This window comes from Calypte anna, chromosome 6, assembly GCF_003957555.1.
Source record: "Calypte anna isolate BGI_N300 chromosome 6, bCalAnn1_v1.p, whole genome shotgun sequence".
Taxonomy (NCBI): Eukaryota; Metazoa; Chordata; class Aves; order Apodiformes; family Trochilidae; genus Calypte; species Calypte anna.
The window spans coordinates 29,624,749-29,643,548 of record NC_044252.1 but is presented as its reverse complement, the minus strand read 5'-3'; the positions used below and the strand labels follow the sequence as shown (position 1 = coordinate 29,643,548).

At 39.5% G+C, this 18,800-nt stretch overlaps 1 protein-coding gene across 1 annotated transcript in view; it reads left to right on the top strand.

Moving 5' to 3' along the window:
- The window catches only part of CACUL1 (CDK2 associated cullin domain 1), a 46,720-nt gene extending 30,909 nt beyond the window's left edge, over nt 1–15,811 (top strand). The window contains exons 6-9 of the mRNA XM_008494967.2: nt 10,301–10,390; nt 10,965–11,103; nt 14,214–14,257; nt 15,307–15,811. Of these exons, the coding sequence (XP_008493189.2) occupies nt 10,301–10,390; nt 10,965–11,103; nt 14,214–14,257; nt 15,307–15,347 (314 nt within the window). The 3' untranslated portion in view covers nt 15,348–15,811. The remainder of the gene's footprint in view (nt 1–10,300; nt 10,391–10,964; nt 11,104–14,213; nt 14,258–15,306) is intronic.
- Nucleotides 15,812–18,800: the final 2,989 nt, after the last annotated feature.

The following is an 18,800-nucleotide window of genomic DNA, read 5'->3' as shown; positions in this document are numbered from 1 at the left end:
ACTGTCTCTTGTAGCAGGGTAGAGGGGGGTTTCCTGGGCTGTTATCTCAGTGCCCTGGAAACTTGCTGCCTTCTTATTTATGTGTCTAGAAGAATGGTGATTATTGTAAGGTTTAACTATCTTCAGTGAGGAACATGAGTACCAGCTCCTGAACCTCTATTTTTAGTAATTGCCAGAGGTAAAATTGCAGTGGCAGAGAGTATTTGAAAGTAACTGCTACTTTTCTTTTTACTATTGGCAGCTTAGTGCCCAAAACAAGCTTGGCTTTGAACCTAACAAAAGAGAAATTATTACCAGCATGCTGCTGTTTCTTCTTGGTGCACAGATCACTTGGCTGCCAATTACAAGAGTTTGTTATTACCCCTCTTTTTCTGGAAACTAAAAAACAGGAGGTGGGTTCTAGGCTGGAGTTCTGCAGTTTTAGAAGGCAACCTGAGGAAGAGAATTCTCATTATTCCTTGCTTACAGTGATGTTTGAGGGGGAAAGAGGATGTATTAAGTTGATTATGGCATTCCAAATAAACCTCTGCATATCCCTGTAGTACTTCAGCCATTTGAATCTGTGTGTGTACAAACTGTTCCTTTCCTTCTATATTTGTGTTCAGGAAGAGGTTTCTCTTCTGGTAGGAGCAGAGTACTGAGTCAATACAAGAAAAAATCTTTCCAAAGAAGCATCTGCCAGTACTGGACAGAAGTTACTCAACTAGAAAGTAATGTGAACTCGTTCAGAGGGAGAACTGTTTTTTTTAACACTTCTGACTTTGTTCCTATTGACTTGGGGTAAGCAGGGAATATTTGTGTTCCCATCTTTGATCTCCCATGTCAGGAACAGATATTGGAAATAGGTTCTTTTTATCTGGAGGGAAAGAAATATCTTGGGCCACAGCAAAAATGCTAAAGAATAAATAGGGCCCAGGAATTTATGGGTCTTAAAGTGAATATCAGAATCTAGAGGTGATAACATGGCCTGTGAATGAGGCAGTTCCCTGAACTTTACTGATTCAGAACTAGAACATGGGCTTGAAAACATGTGAGATGCAGGAAAAATGGTTCTTGAGGATTAAAGCATTAGAACTGAGCTTCTGGCTGTCTCAGATTTTTGTTCATGATTTATATGAAGATAATTTTTATATGAAGTTAATGACCTGATTAGCTGCTGAAACCTGAGCATATACAGAGTGGTTTCCTGCATGTAGATTCTAATAGCACGTAGGCAATTGTTGAATACTGTTCCCCATAGGAGTGCTTTTATGAGTTCAGAGCTAAAACCCTGTGTAAAACACAGTGTTATACTTCTGTGTATAAAAGTAACAGCTTTTCTCACAGTTTTCCAGTAATTTTTTTTTCCAAAAAAGGGTCTAAAAAAGTCTGGAGGAAGAGGAGAAATCACAGCCTATTTTATTATGTTTGCAGTTTATAATTAGTTACTGGGAAAAACTTAAACTTTTTTATGAAGATCCATACATATGGCAGCTTTGTTTCTTTCCAGTTGTGTCACTTGGACTCAGCTATGGGGAAGAGATGCTGCTGCTCCATTTAAAAAATTTTTTATTTTTTTTTTAATTTTTGTTTTTCTTAAGGTTTATTATAATTCAGTAGAAGGGCTGTTTATGTTGGAAAGGGTTTTCTTCTATAAAGGCATCAGGAAAGCTATTTCCACTATATTTGTGCTTTCAGAAAAGTACCAGAAAAGTTAATTTGAAGGTTGCTAACAGCTTTCTGAAGGTTAAGTTGTGTAAATGTGTTATTAGTTGCAGCAGGTACAGATGTAACACAAAATTACAGTGGATGAAGGAACCAAGTTATAAATGTTAAGAGGCTGATAAATGTAGCAGGGAGCATGTTCCCTGTGCAGGGTTTTTAATTGTTTTGTGATGAGCAGGAGAGGCTTTGTTGCTCCCTGGGCACCCAGACCTATGTTCCTGATAGATTTGTTTTGCTGTAGTGACCTCCTGAAGCCTCTTGCTGGCAGTGAAGCCAGAGCCCCTGTACTGCCTCTACATCGTGCCTTTTGGTAATAAATTCCGTAGCTTTTGTTTGGAGATAGTTTTTTGTTTGGTTTGCTTGCTTTTTGTTTTCTTGTGAGACCCCCCCCCCCTGGGGCTCTGTGTCCAGTTCTGGAGTCTCCAGTATAAAGAAGGACACAGAGCTCCTGGAAGGTGTCCAGAGGAGCCACTGAAATCCTCAGAGGGCTGAGCACCTCCCTGGGAAGCCAGGCTGAGGGATTGGGGTTGTTCAGCCTGGAGAAGAGGAGACTCCCAGGTGACCTTAGAGCAACCTTCCAATATCTAAAGGGTCCTAAAAAAAAAACTGGAATAGGGCTTTGGACATAGGGGTGTAGGGAGAGGACAAGGGGAAATGGTTTCAGACTTGAAGAGGGGAGGTTTAGGTTGGGCATTAGGAATAAATTCTTTAATATGAGGGTGATGAGCTCCTGGCACAGGTTTCCCAGAGAAGCTGTGGCTGCCCCATCCCTGGCAGTGTCTCAGCCCAGGTTGGATGGGGCTTGGAGCAACCTGGGCTGGTGGGAGGTGTCCCTGCCCATCCAGGGGGGTTGGAATGGGATGAGCTTTAAGGTTCCTTCCAACCCAAACCATTCCATGATTCTATGATAACACCCCAGGAGAAGAGCAGTGCAAAAGGCTGAGAGAAGACTGATTGCCAGGGCCATAGCCTGACAGAGAACACAGGCTTTAGTTTGGTGTGTTGGGTTTTGCAGTTCACTCCCTATGCATCACCCTTTTGCAGAGCCAGTCAAGAAAGATGGAATGGATTCACTTTTCTCCCTCTGTAGCTGGTTTTTCTTTTTTCTCTTTCTGCCTTGGTGTCTCTCACAGATGATGTGCATATGAGAAGCAAGCTGTCATATCCTTGACCCTGAAAACTGCAGACAAAATCCCTTGAAAAAGTGGGAAACCTGTTATTTTTCAGCATTGCATTGTCTCTGCCCTTCTTGTATGCTGCCCTTCTAAATTTACATTCTAGAAATTGTTCTTCTTTGTACTTCTCATTTCCATATCAGATCCAATACATGTGTTTCATAAGGAAATAGCAGTTGGTCTTGTAAATTAAGTTGTTCTTGAATGGCTGTACTGAACTGGATCAAAAGTCAGTGGAGCTGGGTGACCTGGTTGTGGCAAAAATGCATAGAGCATCATTAGACGTTGGGTGCAGCAGAGTTTCGATGGTCATGGGTTTCTATTTGGAAAGGTTTGTGCCTTGTAGGAAGAGCTGAAGGCTTCTTTGCACAGTTTAGGCTTTGAGTTTGTTATGTGCTGTGGTGTGAAGCAAGCAGGTCTATAGTGTGAAGCACCTACATCTTAGTCTTGAGGACCCAGTGTCTACCTTAACATGGGTTTTGCAGAGTTTTATTTCACCCTTGCTAATGCCTGTTCCTGTGGACAGAATGCCAGTCAGTAGTTGGAACACATCTGGTTTAATTTTGCCCCAAAGGAACAGAGTTAATATGCTCCAAGGCTGCTCTGTGGTATGTCCCAAGGAATGGTAAGTGGGGCTGATCAGTCTATTTGCTTCAAAAGCACATTTCCAATCTCAACTAAAGCATTAATACTGAACCTGCCCTTGAGCATTTGAAATCACCATTCTTTTGAGACACATGGTGTGTAGTGTGATGGCAAAAGCAATATGTTAAAAAAAAACCCAGTTTGATTGCTGAGGCTCTTCTGTAATACCCTGGATGTAGCTGAGCCTTCAGACACCCCTTTGCTTCCTTTTTTTCCTCAATTTGTATCAAATCAGTACGAGAAGAAAATCCGCACAGCCTTCCTCCATCACCTTCATAAAGCTGTTGTGTTTCTTGCTTTTTAATTTAAAGGTGATACAGAACAATAAAATGGTAGGATTCTTTTAAAAAAATAATAAAAAAATAAAGGTTTGGCATGTCTGGGTAGCTAAAATGAGGGTCTTAAAAAAATAAAGTAAGGTAGCAGAGCAGTAGGAGAAAATGCTGATCTGTTCCTGTGTATTTGTACCAGAACAAAATGAGGTGATTTCTGTTAGAATTCCTCTACATCAGAAAAATAATTCATGTTATGAAACTGTTGAAATACCAGCTTTGGACATGAAAAGTTTTGGGGACCAGGAGGATTCTGTAGCTTTAAGGGTCCTTTTGGAGTTGTGGTGAAGAGATGCATTGGTTATCAACTTATTAGTTAAAAAGTAATTTTTTAGATTTTTTCCATCTGCAAGATTGTGAATCTGTTCAGTGTTTTATTTCTGCTTTATTGTACATAGGCAAATAGCTTAATCCCATTACCTCCCCTTCAAATTCCCATTCTAACCTTAAATCAACATTTTCCTTCCTTTCCTTCCTTCCTGTCCTCATTCCAAACGTTGGTAGACACATGTAATTGGTAGTGCAAGTATGTTCCACCTTTTTTCCAGCATGGGGGGGCTTGTGCTGGGGCTCTGCTGGTGCAGGAGAATTGCCCATTCCTTCTTGAGAGCACTGAAGCTGGGGGGGGAGTGTGGATCAGCTGGAAGGCAGGAGGGCTCTGCAGAGGGACCTGGACAGACTGGAGAGTTGGGATGATTCCAACGGGATGAGGTTTGACACGGCCAAGTGCCGGGTCCTGCACTTTGGCCACAACAACCCCATGGGGAGCTCCAGGCTGGGCACAGAGTGGCAGAAAGGGACCTGGGAGTCTGGATTGACAGGAAGCTGAACATGAGCCAGCAGTGTGCCCAGGAGGCCAAGAAGGCCAATGGCATCCTGGCCTGGATCAGGAACAGCGTGGCCAGCAGGTCCAGGGAAGGGATTCTGCCCCTGTGCTCAGCCCTCCAGTTCTGGGCCCCTCAGCTCAGGAAGGAGATTGAGGTGCTGGAGCAGGTCCAAAGGAGGCAACTGGGCTGGTGAAGGGACTCGAGCACAGATCCTATGAGGAGAGGCTGAGGGAGCTGGGGGTGTTGAGGCTGGAGAAGAGGAGGCTCAGGGGAGACCTCATCACTCTCTACAACTCCCTGAAAGGAGGTTGGAGCCAGGGGGGGGTTGGTCTCTTTTCCCAGGCATCTCTCAGCAAGACAAGAGGGCATGGTCTTAAGTTGTGCCAGGGGAAGTTTAGTTTTGATATTAGAAAGAATTTCTTTCTGGAGAGGGTGATCAGCCATTGGAATGGGCTGCCCAGGGAAGTAGTGGATTCTCCGTGTCTGGAGATATTTCAAAAGAGCCTGGATGTGGCACTCAGTGCCATGGGCTGGGAGCCGCAACGGTGGTTCAAGGGTTGGACTCGATGATCTCTGAGGTCCCTTCCAACCCAGCCAATTCTATGAATCTATGATTAATTAATGCCAGTCTGTTCTTAGACCTCAGCAGGTACCTCTTAGGGGCTTTTGTAGCTATTAATCTTTCTTATGCCCTTTATGATCTGTGGATCTGATGAACTGGTCTGTTATCCTTGATAATTCCCAGGTTGGTATCATAAATATTGAAGTGGTGGCTGGAATTTGACAGAGAAGAGCTGAGGAACTGTATTGTAACAATACTGGAAACAGCACTGTTACCAGGTCATACAGAATACACTCCTATTCTTTAATAACACTTAAATCTACACATGAGTTTGGTCACTGAACTGAAATTTTCATTTAAGGACTACGTGATTTGAAAAAGTTACAGCAGCAGTTTTTTATTTGTCTTGGTTCATGTTGATTAAATTAGAGCATCTCAAAGCAAAGAAATTTTTTAATTGGAAAATACAGTCTTAATGACACTTGTGTTTAATCTGGCTCTTTGGTAAAGAAGTGGGAATTATGTTCCCATTTCAATAAGTCTTCATAAAATTGTAAGCATGAAAATATCACCTGATTTACCAATTAAATATGTCCCAAAGTCTATAGTTCTGCTTTGTTTTCCATATTTATTCTTGATACAACACTGAGTATTTTCCAACTGATTAAGCCTTGGAATTTTTATTTTGTAGCATTTTTATTAGATATTTAATAAAACTTTTGGGCTGTGTAATGAATATTTTATAAGTAATCTGTGGCTTTATTAAATGCCTAGTGGCAAATGCTTAGTAAAAAAACAACTTTTAATGTGGTTTGTTTTCTAATCTACGTTATAATTCATTACAAACTCCTGAAGAATTTAAGTTACCAAAAATTTCTTTTTAGTTCTGTTTGAAGGAAAATTAAAATGCAGAAACAGACGGAGGTTGAAAGCTGGTTTTCATGAAAAAGGTTTCAAACCAACAGTTAACATGTAGAAATGGTACCTGGGTTACAGTCATGAGAAGGTAATACAGGCTCAAGCTTCATCAGTCTACTAAATAACAGAAAAGGCAGCAGGTAAAAACCCAACAAACAAAGAACAAGCAAACAAAACTCCAAAACCCAGCCAGCTTCCCAAAGAACCTCAAAATAACATCAAAAAGCTCCAGCTCCATCCTCTTCCCCAGGTCTGGTGGTTCCTTTCCCACTGAACTGCAGGTGGGGTTAAGGTGAGTGCATTGCATGGATTGGGTCTGGGACTAAAGGTTGGGATACAAGGAGCACATTCAGGATGCATCTGATGATAGCAGAGTGAAGCAGAAGGATGTGTGTGATAGAATTTAGCTGAGAGGGAGGTATTTTTTTATCCAATAGATTTGAATATTTGGGCTCTGCTGATGTTCCCCCAGGGCAGAGGTGGTGCTGGCCAAAGCTCTGCTCTGCATCCCTGGATTCCTCACCTGCATGGAAGGGCACAACTTCTATGGAGATACCCAAGCTGTTATTCTGCAAAATAATATAAAAATTCCTTATATATTGGAATTCAGTACTAAGGAGTTTGTACAATGGGGTAAAGAGTTCTGCTTCTGTGAAGACTGGAGATCAACAGTTGACTAATGCCTTTATTGTGGAAGCTCTTGAGGAGTACACTTGATAATTTTTTTCAGTGCATGACTGAATAATTATTACTTTGGAAACATCTGCCTAAGCCATATGTATGTATGATTTGTTAGGATAACTAACTTTGAACTTTTTAGTAGATTATGGTAAAAAGAGGGGAAAAACCATGCTGTGCTAACGTGTCACTGTTCTGCCAGAATAATTATATCTTTGCCAAGAAAAGGAAATATTTTGAAAGGAATGTTGAAGGATAGAAACAGATTTTTAGAATAGCTGCCTCTTAGTTTTTGCTAGTGACTCTTGAGTTATGAACAAGTGAGTTGGAAATTGTAAGATATCATCTGCTACTCCTGGCCTTCCAGGGATCCTGGGCCTTGCCCCAGGTACCCAGCTGTAATTAGGAAGCAGCTTAAACCTTCATCAAGGGACAAGCTCCATCAGGGTTACTCTGCATTAATGGAATAACTCAGCTTCTGCAGACTACCTGAAGTGCTGTGTGTTCATACCTCACTTACTCCAGTAGTTTATCCACCATATCTCAACAAACTCCAACAAATCACGAGGCCATTCTGGGTTTTCTGTCAGTTCAACAAAGTATTTCAAAGCCTCTTCTATTTCTCTGCAATTGAAGCATTTCATCATGGGAACCCACACTTCTCTTCCTTGGCTCTGCCATGAGCTATTTTCAAGACTTATTTGCAGGTTAATTAACTTCTTGGCATCTTGGTTACTTAGTCTGTAAAATGCAATATTAAGTCCTAAACACTGTGGAGGTGGTCAGATAGTATCAAGAGTGTCATTACCACTGCCATTCATCTGAGGTTTAGTTTTATTCTGCCTCACCCTGCTCTGTCTTTGGAAAAGCCACGGGGTGAGTAGGTGGAAGGAGTCTGTGCAACTTCTGTGCTGTAGAGTCTCATTAATTATTTTAATAAGGCAAGAGCCAAAGCCTTGGCATTGGAGGTCAGCAACAACAGCAGGAACTTGAGTGTGTCTGCCTCAGCTTTTTCTGTACCTTGAGTTTAAGTGTTCCCTCTCTGAAAAAGGGGCAGAGGATTGAAAGTTTGGGTAGGTTTCATTGCAAAACTGAAGATGAATTTGGGTGCAAAGGAATATTTTTGGCTCTAGCCAGAGAGGGGAAGTCTTGTTCATTCTTAGGAAATCAGTCTGAAAATACAAATACTACAGCAGTGCTTCCTTCAGGTGCTGATATCTAGCTTTTGGGAAAGGTCTAGTCTGGATTAGGTTATAATGCATGGTTTAATGAATAGTATCTTCTTTTCATTTTCTTCCCTGAGAAACAGGGAATACGTGCCATTACTTTGTTATATTGTTGAAAATAGTACCAACATACTCATATTTATTCACTGCAAATGCAGAGTGAGTTATTTAAATTGCACTGTAGCATGCAGTGTAAGCAGTTGCAGAAACAAAGATGAAATGTTATTTTTTGAAACTGCAATAAAATGATGAAGCTGGTTCTGTAGGATTGATCTCCAGGTGATTTCTTCCACTGCTTCATTCATGAAATTCCTTTCTAATGCCAGGTGATGTGGTCCAAAATCTGCTGATTTTACTTGCAGTGCCTGCTGATTTTACTTGCTTTATATTGTTTATATTTATATTATTTACTTGCTTTATGTAGATGGCACAAGTGTAACCTGCAGTTTTCCATTTACTCAGAGGTATCCAAGCAGTCAGATGTTACTTTGTGATAGTGGGAAACTTCTGTTAACTCCTGAGTCTGTCCCAAAAGCAACCCTTTCTCTCCCACAAAATGTCCTGTGCACATCCAGTTCTGTAAAGTAGCTCCTGCAGTATTTTTAATTGCTCTTGCTAGTTATAACTTGGTCACTACTGAGACCACAATCACCAGTTTATCAGAAAGTAACTCAAAAGCTATGTTTATTTAATTTTCTTAACATCTTTCAAAATGTTCAAATGACTTAACTCTGGACTCTTTGGTCTTTGTGTCAGTATTAATTCCTAGGTTTGTTTGGGTTTAAATCATGAGTTATACATATTTTAGCTATACATATTTGCAGCTCTTTGGACACTTTACAACTCTTTTGGTGAAGCTTAGGCTGAAGTAGCTACAGTCTAGTTAAAAGAATATATGTATTTATACATACACAGAGACATTGTTTGAACTGTGCATTTCTGTTGCATATATTCCTTATAGAGCATTATTCCCTTTTTAATCTTAGGATTTTCAACTTTCCTGGATGCTGAGGCTCTTTGAAAGATCTTCAGGCAAGAAGCTGTAAATATGTCATTACAAAACAGATCATAGGCTCCCATCCCCCCAAGGCTTCAGCTGAAAGGAGCAAGCACCTTGTGGTGGTTCTTTGTAAAATAAATTCATCCATAACAGTTAAATATAACCACTTTGATTACTTGGAGATTAGAAAAAATACTTTCCTTTTAATCTTCCTGCTATATGAGACACCTAAAGAGAAGACCATGCTACCAAACATTTTTCTTTTTCTGGTCAGTACTGTCGTGGCTGATGCTGAAGACAGAGCTGGAAAATCTTTGAAGTTTAAAACCCAGAGCCTGCAGTGTAATCATGAGAGATGCCCTGCAGGTAGAATTGTAAGGGTAATTTCTCCTCTACATGGTGGCTACAGGAAGGTGTCTACACTGCTCAGTTCCTTTGTAGAGGCATAAAAACTGGAGGGCAGCAGGTGGTTTAAGCCTTATTGATTTTTTTTTTTTTGGCTTGTTTCTGTAATTCAGATGAATGCACAAACCTCAGGTCAATACAAGGCAGGCTAAAGGCCTGGCTGTTGTCATCTAAGCAGTAAAGCTGCTATTGTCAGGTTTTTCCACTAGAGAAAGATGCAATTATTGCAGTGTTCAGTGTTTGCTACAAAAGAGAGCAAAAGAGAAGTAGAAAAGTTCCCTTGCGTTCAAAAGAATGAACAACATTTCTTTTTTTCTTACTTGATTTTTAGTTTGGCTTTTTTTTTTTTTTAACACTACTTGTACTACTTGTCCTTCATTCATAGGCTTTTGATCCTATGAGTTCCTATCCTTTGAGTTTTATAGACAAAGTGCTGAATGCTATAAAGTGAGGATTTGTGGGTCTCTGGGTGTTCGGTACACTCAGGATGAGAGTTCTTCTAGAAATGTTTACTTCAGTTCTATATCTGAATACTTAGAGGTATCACTTGCTTGGTTTTTCCTCACAGCTCCAGTTGTCTTCTGAAAATGGATAAAAAATAAATTCCTGCACATATTCATCATTGATAATTTGAGCAGAATGTTTCTATTTAATGGTGATGTTTTACTTCTCTGGGGATTTAAGTTGTCAGGTGCCTGGCCTTTTCCTTTGAGGACATCAGATAGCAAAAACCCAACAACTACTGTATTTTTTTAAATACAAAAATGGATGTTTAAGAGCTGTGTTTCTTGATTAGAATACTTATTAATAGTTTTCATTTTATTTCAGCTTTACTGTTGGAAGCTCAGTCAACGCCGTTTCAAATAACTCCTTCAACCATGGCAAATATTGTGAAAGGCCTCTATACACTACGACCAGGTAAAAAAGAAAAATGTTTCTAGGGCCCCTATATTGTGGTTAAGATGTTTTCCTAAACATGTATCCAGTCACAGTCTACCTAATGTACATTTAAACAAACAAGTGTGCATGGTGTTCTGCCCAGCAGGATGCTCAGTTCATTTATGCAAAAGCCCTGGTTCTTCTTGTTATCCTTCTCTGTGACCTGCTCAAGGTACTATGTGAATACCAAATAAATTAAAATAAAAATCCAACCCTCTACTCTGGATTCAAAGACCTGTTTCTTTTGCTATGTAGAAACAAAGAAGGAAGAGTGTTTAATGAGTCAGTCATGGTAGAAGTTTAGAAGTATTGAAATGGTGAAAGTTATATTGGGAATTGCTCTTCAAATGTCCATATCTTTGATGTGAGATGACTGACTGCTTCTTCTATGAAACCATTATAAATATATATATGTGTGTGTGTATGGTTTAGTTTTGTGGTTTTTAAATTCAAGATCTTAAAATGTATTTAAAATAAAACAAAATTGCATTTGTCAAAGAGAAAGATTTTCACATAAGATCTCTTCCATGTGTTTTTGTTTTTTTTTTTACAGAATGGGTACAGATGGCACCAGCTTTATTTTCTAAATTCATCCCAAATATTCTACCCCCTGCTGTGGAATCTGAACTTCAGGAATATGCTGCTCAAGACCAGAAACTTCAAAGAGAGCTTATGCAGAATGGATTTACTAGGTAATAATTTCCAGCCTAAATTAAAAGGGGTTAAAAGGGATACACCTAAAATACTCAAGAAATAATTTGATAATTTTCACAACCCATTATCTGAAGTATGGCCTTATTTTCCACATGTTTTGAGCATTGCCAACCCTGCAGATGGTACTAAAATGTAGAGGAGCATAAGTCTTGAAATATTTTCCTGAAACAGATTGCTTACAATTCATGGCTCCCTTTGTTTTGGCTGTTCTTCCAATGCATGATCATGCTTTTGTTCACCCTTTACTTTGGCTGTTTTATTTTCTACAAGCTGAGTTTTTTTCTCATAATGCTTCTGAAAATGTCAGGTGATTACTTCTTATTCCACTTTCAGAGCTATTTATACAGTCAAGATGATTATTTCAAAAAGTCATTTCTCTTCTGAGTATTGAATTGGAAGGGGGGGGGTTGGAAAAGAATGGCAAAAGAGTGGAAAATTTTCATTACCAATTTTTTTTTCACTCTGTGCCTGTTGCTCCTCTGTTAAACTGCCTGAACAGGAACACTGTGCTGTCACCTCAGCACTGGGCTGTTTTTGTAGGAGTGTGTCAAACCAAGATCAAGCTGGGGAAACTATCTTTGTGTTCCCAAGGGGATGATTTCTGCATTTCTGCATTCTTCCTGTTACCTGTGCAGTGCTGGGAATCAGGGAAGAGTCACTAGGGATGGTTGGTGTTAGATCTGTGCCTGCATTTCATATTCTCATGTAGTTTTCCTGAAAGGTAATATACCTGTCTTCAAAGCTTGGTGAATTATTGAGCTTCAGAAATCTACTACTGACCCAAATACAAAGGGTATTCTACACTCAGCCCTTGTAAGGCTTTCTTTTGAGCAAAAGAATTTTTTTGGTTGATACTCATGAATTAAGATGCAAAGCTGTAAGACCTTAGGCTGAGTGAAGAGTGCATTTTGCTCAAGAAATAGAAGTCTGAGACTTTGAGACTGAGCAGGCACATAATGCTGACAAAAGAATGTAATGCACAGCAAAAAACACCAAAAAAAAAAAAAAAAAAGGAACTTGCTTGTTTAGTCTAGCTTTCAATTTTACTAATTCTGTTGGTGGTTTATTACAACTGCATTTCTCCAGTTTCACACTTCATAGAGAATGAAAATGAAGTTTCAAGTAGTAGCAGTCCACGGCCACAAAAACAGTTGGTTTCAGAAACATTTTTCCCCAATGACCTGAAAAAAAGACAGACAGGTCAGCTGGGCTGTGGAGTTCTTGGGCTGGTGCTGTGAGGATGATTCTGTATGGAAGGATAGGAAGAGCAATGGGAAGGACACAGCACTGCAAAGGCTGGCTGCTTCTGTGGTGCTCTCTTGTTAGAGATTTGGTGGGATCCTCTCCTGGTTTATGCAGAAAAGTAGTTTTCTGGCACTAGAACGAATGCAAACCCATAGGAAGTTGTTTCCTTGTGATGGGAAGTGTCAAAGAAGAGATTAGGGCTTGAGGATAGTCATGGAAGGAAGAAAAATGTCAAGGTTTCTGTGTCACAGTTTGCAGAGTCTTGGTTTCTAAGAGTTCTTCTTCCTTCTGGCTTTCTGCACTGTGGCATCTTTTGAGTATTTGATGTGTGAAGAGTTTTGTTATGCCATGTAGGGTTAGAAAATTGGCCAATTCGAGCCCCATGCTTTTGTGCAACTGTTCCTATGCATCTTGCTTTCAATCTATTTCAAAGAAAGTAAAATAAACCCTTGCAGTGGAGTAACTGATTGATGGTGTTCAGTGTCTGATGAATGCATTTTGCACAGCATATTTTGCCTGACAGTACTGTCAGGGAGGCAGTGCAGCCTGGTAAACATGAGGGTTATGTAAAGTGTTAGAGTGTCATCAGGAAAAGGGCACAGATGAAATAAAACTGAAATACAAGTAATTTATTTTCTATATGACATTTTGCAGTGGTATTTGAAGTGCATTTTGCCTTAAAATGCATTTCAAGATGTAATAAGCTTCTTCCTGTGTTATGAACAGAGGGTGTATTTATTTATAACTTCACAGAATTGTTCAGAGGTTCTATTCCTTCTCATAGAGATGCATATGTATTTATATTTATATCTATATTTATATTTATGTTTACAGTTATATTTTTAAAGGTTGTTTTTCTCTCTTACTAAGCAGTTGTCTTCTGCTTAGTATGAAATGTCAATTATTTACCTCTAATTGGACACAAAACTGGTGATGTTTTTGCTGCTGCATTTCTTACAGCAATAACCCTGAGGAACAGTGCACAGTGAGGGATCTTCAGCAGCATTAGTGGCATGTCAGGTTCTTGTTGAAATAGTCACCTTATCAACACTGTTAAATATTAGAGTTGCTGCAGAAAGTGGGAGCACAAACCAGTTGCTTGGCAGTATTTCTCTTGTGAAGGACCTTAATCAAGGCATGCACAGCAGTTCCATCACCTTAAGTGTGGCTTCAGGGAAAACCACTTTGTGTTAGTAGAAAAAGCCCCAATTGCTAAAAAGTTTCAGCAGAGAAATGTGCAGTTGTAGCCACTGTGATGGAAGCTTGCTGGAGTCTCTCTTTTTTATATAACAGTGTTGGTAGCATAGCTACCAGCACAGGAAAATTGAGAAGTGTTGGGTTTTCAGGAGAATCTTACCTTTTTAGACTGATAGGTGCAGAGCTTTTCTGCTTTTTTCTTTTTAGACAGGTGCAGAGCAGGTCTGTAAAGTTTGGTTGAGGAGTTTGAATTAAGGAAAACAGCTTTATGCATGACTTCAGATCACAGCATGCCTGAGCAATATTCCTCATCTTACTTTTGTAAAAATGATCCTATAAATTCAAACCTACTATCTTTAACAAAGGAGTGAGCTAATTAAATCTATGAAATACAGTTTATACTTCTGTTTTAATAAATGGAGAATCCTGCAGCCATGTCTTGTTGCTGCTGTGTCAGTCTGCTGTTTATAAAGTCTACAAGTTGATCATGCCAAGGTATTCCACTATTGTTTTTTTTAAAATCATAAAATGATTTGGGTTGGAAGGACCTTTTAGAAGTCATCTAGTCCAAGCCATCTGCAGTGAGCAGGGACATGTTCCATCAGCTCAGGTTATCCTGACAATCCCTTTCTCCCTTCTTTCCTAGAGGTGATCAGTCCCGCAAGAGAGCTGGAGAAGAGTTAACTTACAGTAAGTATGGATCTAACCAGCATGCTGACAGGTTGGGCAGGCAGGTGGTGGTGGTTTTCTGGGTTCTTGGGGGTAGCAAGGTGTCAGAGATGTCACCACCACACGTAGCAAGCTGTCTGTCAATGTAACCTTTGCCATTGTAAGGAATTAGAGAAATTTCTTAGATCTAGAGATCACTGGTAAAGGCAGTAACAGAACCTGGCTACCAAGGCCTCGATGCTTCCACTTCATTTAAGGGGAAGCTGAAGTCTTGAGGAAAAATAATATAGTTGTCCCAAGTCTCTGCCAGGTCAGGATACACACAGCAGGCACTCACATGATGAGCCAGAACACCTCTGATATTAATTACCCACTTGGTGTTTCTGTTTGGGGAGGTTTAAGCTTTTCAAGTTAGAACCCTTGATTACCTGCCTAGCACAGCCTGAGATCCACCTCCCCTGACATACTAAAGGCTTTATTTGGCTACAAATGTTCAAGTCATGCAGTGGAGTAGTTCTGTTCCATCTGTAGATAAAGTCTCCTGCTGAATATTGAACTGTGAGCTTCTTCACTTTGTTACTCCCTTAATTTCCCTCTCAGTGTGGGGAAGAGACATTTCTTATTTTCTGTACTTCAGACAATCCTAATCTGGGTACAGAACTGTTCTGCACTGACTGAACACTCATCCAGCATTGAATCTAGCCCTGTACATTCTAGGTTATGATTGAACTTCACTTGTCATTAAATAGCCTTGGGGGCTGGGGGATATCTGTCCTAGTGCTGTTGTTAAATTAATTTTATTGCATTCTTTCCACCAAATATCCTCCTGTGCTTTCAGCTGGGTATGTTTGCTTTATTTTCTACCACATGATGTCAAGACAGTTTTATGATGAACTTTTCTTAAATCTGGAATGAATGAAGGGATGTTCAGATGGTGGATCAGCTTCTGTTTACACTGTTAATGTTTTGCAGGCAATGCTGGTTTTGAGTTGTTGGGGAAAGGGGGGGCAAAGGACGTAAGGTAGAAATTTAATATGAGAGAATTTCTTGGACTTTTTATATCATTTCAGATGGCTCATCAGCTTGTGCAAGCTCCAGGGGGTACAGATAGTGAAAATACTGGATCAGCTTCTCTTCCTAGCCAGAACAGACACTGGAGGAGCACGGGTGGTATCCGGAGCCTCCTTTGGCAACTGCTGATACTCAAGCTCTGACATGAACTTATGCCTCAAAGAAGAATTTTGGACTTTCTTCTTTCTACAATAAAATGTCAGTTGCTGCTACAATTGGGATGACTTTGAAAGACTTGATTCCTTGGCCTGGCCTCTCAACAAGTTCACGTTCAGCGATGCTTGTGAGGAATGCACCTTGAAAAACAATCCTTTCAAAGTGGAAATGGGCAGCCAAAATCAGCAGCTTCCAAAAATATTAGAATGGAAGAATCTTTTTTGCACTCTTTTTCTTAATATTAAGGACATTCTTAAAACTAGTTAACACGTCAGTGTATTAGTTTTTAAACTTCAAGGTATTTTCTGGAGCTTTTACTTAATAAGAATAAAGTTTCATTATTTTGCAGTATTTGTTCATTAGTTCAAAAATTGTCACCTTTTAAGAGTTGGTCCCCTATAAGTTTATCTTCTGTCAGGGAGTCTAAAATTCCAGATTTTTCTTTTCTCTCTTTATTTTTATTTTGAAATCAGTTTAACTTTGTGTTTGTACTCTGTGCCTTCAGCTTGTGCACTTTGCAACTTTATAGATCATGTTTTGTTACTGCAAAATGTGTTCTTGAGGAAAAACTTGATGTGAACAAACATGCTGCAAAGTTGCACTTTTCTCATGCATTAACGGGAGGTGAATTTAAGGAGGAAGAAAGAAAAGTTGAACCTATCACCATCACTAATAGTGACTTGGAGGTTTGTCCCCTTTTATTTTCCATATGTGTTAGTGTTTAACGCTGGGACCAACTCTTGTAGAAACCTCTTACTGACTTTCCATTGGCTTCCATGATTGCAATAGCTTGAGGTGTGAATTCCAGACTGAAGGAAACACCAAGATGTGTTTTATGCTGTGCTGTGGAGAAACATTGTGGGCAGATTTCTCCAGTCTGGTAGGTCTGCAAAGCACATCTCCATCAGCACAAACCCAATTCACACCTGATCAGCAAACAATGGTACCTGTCCAAGATGACTTTGCAGCCTCTGTGCCCTCTCTCCTGTTTTGGGGCTGTGATGGGGGTGTGATAGTGGCTGAAGTCAGGATCAGGGAGCTGACTGAGGGGTGGTGCATTGGATGCATGGGCACCCATCAGCCTCCCACTTCCAGTTAGTGCAGACTCAGCTGGAGATCCGGCCGAGCCCAGTTCCAGGAGCTCTGGACTGATGGTCTGAATCTTAATGATTGTGACACGGGTTTTAATCAGTAGTATGGCTCATGCAGTTGTTTCCTGAGAGGAGATACATACTTGAAAAAGCAGTTTGCCTACAGGTTTGTTGGGTTTTTTTCCTTTGTTTATTATTTTAATTTTTTATTTGAATCGCCTCTAGTTATGAAGAGAAATAAGCTGGTAACATAAAATCTTTCTGAAGTGAAACAAAGGATTATTTAGTTTTGTTTTGCACAGCTTAAGCTCGTTCAGAAAGAACAACACACACAAAAACCCCAGCACAACTCCCTTTATGTTTGCATGAAATCATTACAAAATGCAGGAAAAGGATAAAAAAATCGATGCGGCAGAGACAAAGTTGCTTTTTCTTTTTGTTTTGTAGCCAGGCTTCATAGAAATGAATTTAATTCTGTTAAGTTTCACATCAGCCACTTGGGCAATGCTGTTAATTTAGAGGGTGAGGGGGAGGATGAATGAGAAAGAAACTGCTGGGGTTTACAAGTTCTGATCCAATTCACCTGTGTTATTTCTTTGTGTATTTGCAAAACCTATTTAATGTCAAGGAAGTTTTTCTTTTAAAATTAAAAATTAATACTTTAGTATTTTGGTTTTTTTTTTCTTTTGTTTTCTCTGTAGCACAATGCCAGCAGTCAAATCTCATCCCCAGCAGTGGATGGACAAACAAACCACTCTGAGTAGGGAATTTTCAAGTGTTGATAGTGTTTCCTTCATCTTGCTATCAGCTACTAAAGTTGAAGCAGAATGAGACAAAACCAGAGGTTTTGAAAATTTTGCTGAAGTACACACATGGAGAAGGTAAAGAAGGCTCATAAGTAACAAAAATTATTTGCCAGCTTCCAGATTTTTATCAGTTTTGGCTTTAAACAAAAATAAAACCTCTGATAGTGTCCTTAGCTTTAAAAAACAAAGTAAAATCACTGTTTGCTGAAATGACAATATTCTTAAGAATAGATGTATTAACCTAATTTGGTTAAAGTCTGTTTACAGCTTCATTGCCACTCAAGTTCATGTAATACAGTAAGCAAGTTCTGTCCTCTCTCTGTCAAGTGATCACAATTCTTCTGTTCTGTCAGTGGTTTTACTGGTTCAAGTTTGTAAATAACATGTGGTGGTTTGGCTTCATCTTTGAGGCCAGGGTTCAACATTCATGTTTTGATGCACTGTGTTTGGGGCACAAACTTCTAGAACAATAATTCCATCAAAAGGTAAAAGCATTCCTGTCAGTGTGGTTCACTCTGTGTGCACCAGGTAGTGCTTGGATGCTTCTCAGTCCTGTGTAGCATTGTCCTCACTTGGCCACCTGAGAATCTGTTTGTTAAGCACTGTATTATGTTGTAAATTTGGCATTAAAAATTCCTGTATGTTTTGGCATTATCATAATGCTGAACTACTTTGTCAAAGACATTATCAACGTGACTCAGCATGACTACAGCGTACTTATACTAAATTATTTTGTTTCTCTGTAAACTTGTGTTTTACTTAGAGTAAAACTAACTCAGCCAACTTGAGCATTGGTACTGTAAAGCCACAATTACCAACAGCATGATCCTAACTGCAGTATTTAATTTAACCAAATAACTTGTGGTAAATCCGTTGCATCTGTAGCTTACTCTGTTAAGATTAAGCAGTAAAGTTGGTTATACAATGGGTGTCCTCTTTATGTTGCACTGGTACTATACCCAAACTTGCTACATTAAAATATTTTTTAGATGAATATCATTCCTTGATTTGGGAAGTTGAAATAGTCAGCAGTAATAAAAGGTCAAGATGCTTTTTTGAGACAAACTTTGAAGGGGAGGGTCTAACTAGGTAAGTACTCAACGTTTCTATGGTTGAATCTCCTGGATGCCTTTTTGCAGTTGTTGAGGAGGTATTTGTGGATGAATACTTGAAAGCAAAAGCTTTTGTCTCCTGTTGCTTGATTGAAATACAATCAGCCAGATTATTCCCTTTTTAATTTTTTTCCCCTAATGTGGTTGTTTATTTATGCAGGTTTAAAAAACAAAACCAAACCAGTAGAAACCAACCCCAAAGGCCACGTTCTGAGTGACTGAAGAATGTTTCCCCTTTATGCTTTGGCAACCCCGGTGAAAGGAGTGTTCTGTAGAACTATGGAATAAAAAAAACAACTGCTTGAATTTGACTCCTGTCTTCAACCCA